Here is a 6,850-nt window from a genome sequence, read left to right as displayed (position 1 = left end):
GTGCAGTGGCGTCCACTTCTTTCACCTTCTCAGCTGTTTCATTCATCATTTTAAGTGTCTCGCTTATCTGTGTTTGCTGTGTGGTGATACACTGAGTCATTTTTGTCATCTGCTCCTTGAAGTTATTCATCTGGTCCAGTAGAGGGCGCATGGATTCTGCCAAAGTCTTTGCCAACTTGTTGGTTCCTTCCGGTTTAGGACTCTCAATTCCTTTCGGTTTCACAGGCTTCTCCTTCTCCGTCCTCTTCCCCGCCATCTTTATCATTTGTTTACTTTAGCAAATATTTTTAAAGTCTCTGAATATGCACTTCAATGCTCAAACTCGCTTCAGTAAGTATCTCTTGACAGTTTTAAACACTTTCTCTTCCGTTCCCCCCCTCAATTCGCTCAAAAGTTCATGCAACTGGGAGGCGTCCCTCCCCCGCCCGCCTCACTTTCTGCTTTATAGGATGGGATAGGGAGCTTTCTTTTCTTTTTAGCCGTCGTTTACATTAGACTCACGTTCATAGTTGGTCCCCAGACCTCTTTTAAGTTCATTTCACCGCTTGACCTCCTACGCTTGCCCCGGTTGACATCGCTTAAGTCCAAACGGTCTCACAGCACAAAGAACCTTCGGGACGGAGAGGCTCCTCAATTCCCCGGCAATCTTGCCGGCGAAGAGGTGACCTCTCGGAAGTCCCATGCCCAGAGCCACCGGGTCTCTGGGGTGTGTGTGTGACGAACCTGCGCACCCCCTCCTTCGGCTGGAGCACAGCTTCACCCCTGGGAGGTCCGGGAGGTGAGTCTGCTAGCGCGCCGCCATCAACCGGAAGTCTTCATCGGATTCAATTTCAATCGGCTTTGTCTAAGCCAGCCTGCCACTTTCCTGAAGAACCCGATCCAGGTCATCTGGGGTAGAGTCGGACTGACCGCCCAACAACAGATGTAGCTGGGTGTCATCTGAATAGTACTGCCGTGCCACCCCAATCCAGATGCCTCTGGAGGTTGTCTGTGAGGGCAAACAGCCGTATCCATCCCATGGCCCGGATGGAAGCCAGACTAGAAAGTGTCTAGCATGGAAGTGTCATCCATAAAGCTCTGCAACTGAATCGCCACCGCTCTCTCAAGTAATTTGCCCTATTTGGGATAGTTAGCCAATTTAGCCGGGTCCAAGGATGGTTTTTTCAGGAGAAGGCGGATCAATGCTTCCTTGAGTGCTCCCGGGAACAGTCCCTCAATGAGGGACTTGTTGATAATATCCCTGAGGGCACCTTGAAACCTTTCATAACCAGCTTTTATAAGCCACGAAGGGCATGGATCAAGGCTGCACGTGGTTGGGCGTACCGTCCGTTGAGAGCAGTCTGTTGACTTCCTCAAGGCTGAGTGGACTGAATTAATCCAGAATGGGACCAGAAGACGTGCATGGGACCTCAAGTTCGCTCACTGTCTCAACTGTGGCGGGGAGGTTGCGGCAGAGCGACAAGACTTTATCTGTGAAATAGCTTGCAAAAGCCTTACAGCTAATTTCCAATTCTTGAGCATTTGGTCTGCCATATGGCATATCTGTTAACGATCTAATAGTTCTAAATAATTGTGCCGGGCATGAGCTTGCAAACGCAATTGTGGCCGCATAGAACTCTCTCTTTGCAGCTTTGACTGCCATCTCATAGGATCTCATCAATGTCTTATAAGATGCTCTTGTTGCTTCGTCACGGGCACGCCGCCACCATCTCTCTAGCCGTCTGAGCCCTTGTTTCATCAGCCACAGCTCCTCGGTAAACCAAGGAGTCCGCTTGGAACAATCTCATTGATGGCTGCCTCAACACTGCAACAAAGAAATGTAAGGCCTGGTGGCCCAAATGAAACAACATAGGGTTGCTAGGTCCCCACAAAGTCCCCAGTGGGAGACTTTAGGGGGCATTACTGGAGGAGGGGCTCAGAACTGAGCTCAGAACAGTGCTCCATACCTCTTCTCCTTGGCCTGGCTGTGGAGACTCTTTTTATTCCTCTTCCCCCCACACACACACCATCCAACTCTAGCACCACCTCCCTGGTCTTGCCCCTATGGTGTGAGCCATTATCTGTGCCAGGTGTTGGAGCATCAATTCCCCCAGCTTCCTGTTCCATCCCTGTCTGTCTTCCCCTTGCTGCTTACTGGGAGGCTTTTGACAGGCCCTCCCTCTCTGGCTCCCCCCATGTTCCTGCCTGGCACCTCCCTGGCCCTGCTGTGGCCGCAATTGCTGGCTGGCCTGGTGGCCTCCTTGGAGGCCCATTGTTCCCTGGCATCATCACTGCTGCTTTGGTGCTGGGCATTGACATTATCAGCTGGCACCAGCTGCTCTGGGGCCCAGGAGAAGAAGAAGGGTTTGGATTTATACCCCACCCTTCACTCGGAGTCTCAGAGCAGCTTTTAGTCTCCTTTCCTTTCCCCTCCCCACAACAGACGCCCTGTGAGGTGGGTGTGGCTGAGAGAACTCTCAAGAGAACAGGTCTGAGAGAACTGTGACTGACCCAAGGTCACGCCAACAGCTACATGTGGAGGAGTGGGAGATCAAACCTGGTTCTCCCACATTAGAGTCTGAACTCTTAACCACTACACTAAATTGGCTCAGCGAGGTATGTGCTTGGCTGCTGCTGCTGTTGCCCTCTCAGAGTCCCTTTTTTGGGACTCCATCTGTTCTTATGGGGGCTGCTGGAGGTGAGAGGGTGGTGCTGGGGTCCCACTCACCTCTTGCAGCCCCCGGGAAGCCCCCAGTCCTGGCGGGGCTGTGATAGCTATTTCAGGTTCCAGATCCAACTTCAAATTTTATGCAGTCCATTTTCAGCCACCTCTTATGTATTTGATCCAGTCCACTCATGTAATTCAAGGTGGATTCTGCTTGTCTCTCACTCCCAAGTACATCCACCATGCTATATTGTAAGAAGGTGGAAGCAAAGATCCATTCTACAAGTGGATCTCTGCTTGTTGTTCTCCGGATCCAGCCTTGCTTTTTCAGTATTAACTGCTGCATTGCCTTTGTATGTTTTCTTCAGAATTATTTCATTTCCCTGTTTCTGGAGAATGTGTGTTCCAGCTTGCATATTGGGTCCATTCTCTCATTTTTTATTTAGGCAGATAATCTTCTGGTCTGAATAATGCTGTGTTTAAGGTTTTTACTCCTCAATCTATTTTGCTATTTTATTAGTCAGCTGTTCTGAGGCTGTTTGTGGCAAGATAGGATATTCAGTAGATCTTTGCAGCTCAAGGAAGTTGAATTTATCATGATCTTACTATCTTTAAAATCAGTGCACAGTATCTGGAAATTAGGATGTTGTAACTTTTATTTTTTTTATTTTTCGTACTTATACCCAGCCCTCCCCAATGGGCTCAGGGCGGCTCACAGAGGCAAGAACAGCTTGCCATGATAAAACAATATATACAAAACAAATAGTATTGCCTGTGTGTATGTGGACAGAAGTTGTTATATTGGTTTATTGCATGGTCTGGTTGGTGGGTTTGTGTGTCAGAAGGCCAAGGGCAGGTATCAGGAAACTGACAAGTTATAAATGCTAGAACTGTTATGAATGTATTTGTCAAACTAGTGACAGCATTGTAAAGAAAATGGAGAACTGCATAATTCACAGTTGCGACATAAAACTAAGTTTGAGTCCAGTGGCACCTTTAAGACCAACAGTTTGATTCAAGGTACCTTGAATCAAACTCTGTTGGTCTTAAAGGTGCCACTGACTCAAATCTTGTTCTGCTGCTTCATACCAACATGGCTACCCACTTGAACCTAGCAACATAAAACTGTTATTTATTCTGATTTTATCCCATCTTTCTCCTGAAAAGGACTCAAAGTCACTTTCAAGGAAAATAATTTAAAATAGCAGCTCAGAGTCAGAACCTTTATTCACCCAATGTAGAAAATAACCGAGCATTACTCCCTCCCCTGCATTGTATCTGCAGACATACACTTATGTGCCGCTGTACAATTTCAACAATGGATCTGGGTAGTTGCTTGCCCAGAAGAAATTAGTCACATATGTATCTTATCAGAAAGCTGTATTTAAATGTCTCTGCCACTCACAAATGTGTGAAAGGAATTGACTCTATGATTTTCTCTGAAGGTTATTGTAGAAATGTTTTTGAAAGACTTTATTATAGAGTAAAAGAAGCACTAATGAGTCAAAGAGAGATGCTGTTCAAGCAAACTAATGTATGCTATAAAATACTGACTGTTAACAATCTTAAAAGAGGTTGTAAAGTTCTAGTATAAGGAGGAAGATGTTAAAGTGAAATAGATTTTGTGAGTGCCTTTTACAGCATTGTATTTTGTATAGGAAGAAGGAGATGAATTAGAATTAAAATGACTAATCCAGTGCGTTCTGATTAGGAGTGTCATCCTTTTGTAACTGCAGTGTCAGTTACTCCTTTAATTTTTTCAAGGGGGGCTTTTGGGTTTTCCATGTTACCTGACTGTTTGTCTTGTGGATTTTGAAGCAGATCTCTTAGAAATAGCACAGGATGAAAAAGAAACATAGACTGGGGGAAAAGGATAAATTAAAAGTGCTGTTTGAATTTGGGGGACTATATTGGCTACGTTCTTACAAGTAATTATTCTACATTAAATAGGAATTATTATTTTTGTAATCTTAACATAGCATTATTTGTAAGACAGCACTCTGAAGTTTTTATTCTGTGTAGAGAAACTGAAGACAGTGGGTACTGTGTTGCCTTGCCTGAGGTTTTTGTTTTTTTTAATTCACATTTATGACTGCTTCACACATGGCATTCTTCCTACACGGGGATAATATTCCTGACCTGGACATAGAAAACAAAATATAATCTTGAGCTGTACTTTGCACTAGGTGTACACTACTTAGCTGTAAGATGTACATGTTTCCCTCATGTTTCCCTCATCCCAGCTATTCTTTTGAACAACCAGAAAAATTTCCCCTGGGACCTATGTGGTCCAGTAGCCATGCAGGTCAGAAGGGCTGTAGTAAGGAGGGAGAGGATGGCCAAATCACATCCCTTTCTCTTGTGGAAGAAGTAGACGGGGAGAATTCACCCATATTCACTGTAGCTCCTTGACTCCTGTATCTGTTTGTCCATATAATGACTCAAGGAATAATCTTTCTGTGTATGTTTTGGAGGGTGGGGAACAATGGAAAAATCTGCATCAGCCAGCACCATCCACTGGAAGTTGGCTGGATGCAAGCCTTTTTAAACTCACCCATGAATGCAGCCTATTAGCTATACATGCTAGCCCATCAGAGTTTGTTGAACCTTCTGTTTTTACTGCCTACCTGGATCTGCAAAGGCAGGGCAATTACAAGGCACTTGTCATGGTGCAGTATGTGGCTGCTGAGCTGAGTTTGGTTAGTAGATCTTGTGCAAGCCTGGTACATACTTTTCATGTGTGAAGTAGGCCTTGGTAGTAAAGGCTAGGAAATGGTATGTGGAGTCTAGTCCTGTGCATTTTTACTTGGAAGTAAATCCTGTTGAGTTCACTGAAACATAGGGTTGGATCCAGACTAAATTTCCCACTAACAGAAGGGTGAACTACCTTCCACTAATGCCCTTTCCTGCTGCAAGCCCTCAATTTGCCTCTCCTGCTGTTCCTGAGGGTCCCTCAGGGGACATCAGTGAGCAGCAGTGGGAATAGGAGACAGGAATGTTCTGTTCCACTGACAGACGTGCTTTTCGTGACTGGAAATTTTAGTCTGGATCCAAACTATACTCCCAGGTAAGTGTACACAGATTTGCAGCCTTAGGTTGTAGGTTTCAGAATCTGGAAGTTTAGCTGGTGAATAATCTGATATTTACTAAACTGAAGCTGCAGACTGACTAACCTGTTCTGCATATAAAATCTGAAACTAGTCTACTAAAATTATATAGGTAAAAGGGATTATCACTTTTGGATCAGCTCTTTCCATTGTTAAATTCTCTTTCTCTTAGGTGGGAAGGGACAGTGAAAGGGGACAGCTGATCTTTTAAGGACTGAGAACTTCCTGTGGCAAATCAATAAAATGTGAGTCCATTAAAAGTGGCTATTTGAAAAGGACCATGTATAAGAAATATACTACTCTAGATGACAACTTGTTTTACCTGCCCGGTGGGAAATGTGTACATCATGCTTCCTAATCATATTTTAAATCTTATTTTTCCTCATTACCCCTCATTTTTTTAGCTAGTCTTTAAGTCTCCCAGCTATTTTTTGTGGCTTTGTAGCCATAATAGATACTTTTAAGGTTTAGGACTTCTTTGTTTGTTTTTTTAGTTGTTGGACTTGATGATATTATGGATGAAGGAGTTAAAGAAACTGCCCGCAATACGATTGATGAAGACGATTTTTCACCTAACAGGAATTTGAGGGACCAAATGGACGGAACTTCAGTCAAATCACCTAGAAAATCTCCACGTTTAATGACACAAGGTAATGAGCTACAAATTAGTAGACAGCCATTTTGTTCAGTTTACTTAGCGTGGACTGGTTATGTGTATCTAAATCACTGCCTGATATTCAGTAACTAAGCAAAACCAAATGTCTAAATATATTTATATTTCCAACATTTTTTCATTAATTGATATGAATGCCTTTGAATTTTTGTTTTAAATGGAAGCCAGTCATTGGTTGATCTGAACGTGATGAGGTGTTGAGAAATTATTAATGTTTATAAGGCAGTGATTCTCAAACATTTTGAAGTAGGACCACTTCTACATATTAAACTTTTCAGGATTCATTTACAAAATAACAGTACACTACTATCCTCCCCAACATAAAACATAGATCTCTCACATCAGTTAATACTGAAGACATTTATATTTGATTTTTATGTTCAGTATTTATAAATATATAGCATTACTGAACAGCAAGACGCTGAA

General features: G+C 43.6%; 1 protein-coding gene across 1 annotated transcript in view; it reads left to right on the top strand.

The window, feature by feature from the left end:
- The window catches only part of PHF3 (PHD finger protein 3), a 93,141-nt gene that overhangs the window by 19,075 nt on the left and 67,216 nt on the right, over positions 1–6,850 (top strand). The window contains exon 2 of the mRNA XM_015417876.1: positions 6,246–6,401. Within this exon, the coding sequence (XP_015273362.1) occupies positions 6,246–6,401 (156 nt within the window). The remainder of the gene's footprint in view (positions 1–6,245; positions 6,402–6,850) is intronic.

This window comes from Gekko japonicus, unplaced genomic scaffold (genome assembly GCF_001447785.1).
Source record: "Gekko japonicus isolate JY-2015 unplaced genomic scaffold, Gekko_japonicus_V1.1 scaffold512, whole genome shotgun sequence".
Lineage (NCBI taxonomy): Eukaryota > Metazoa > Chordata > Lepidosauria > Squamata > Gekkonidae > Gekko > Gekko japonicus.
This window is presented reverse-complemented; position numbering and strand designations above follow the sequence as displayed.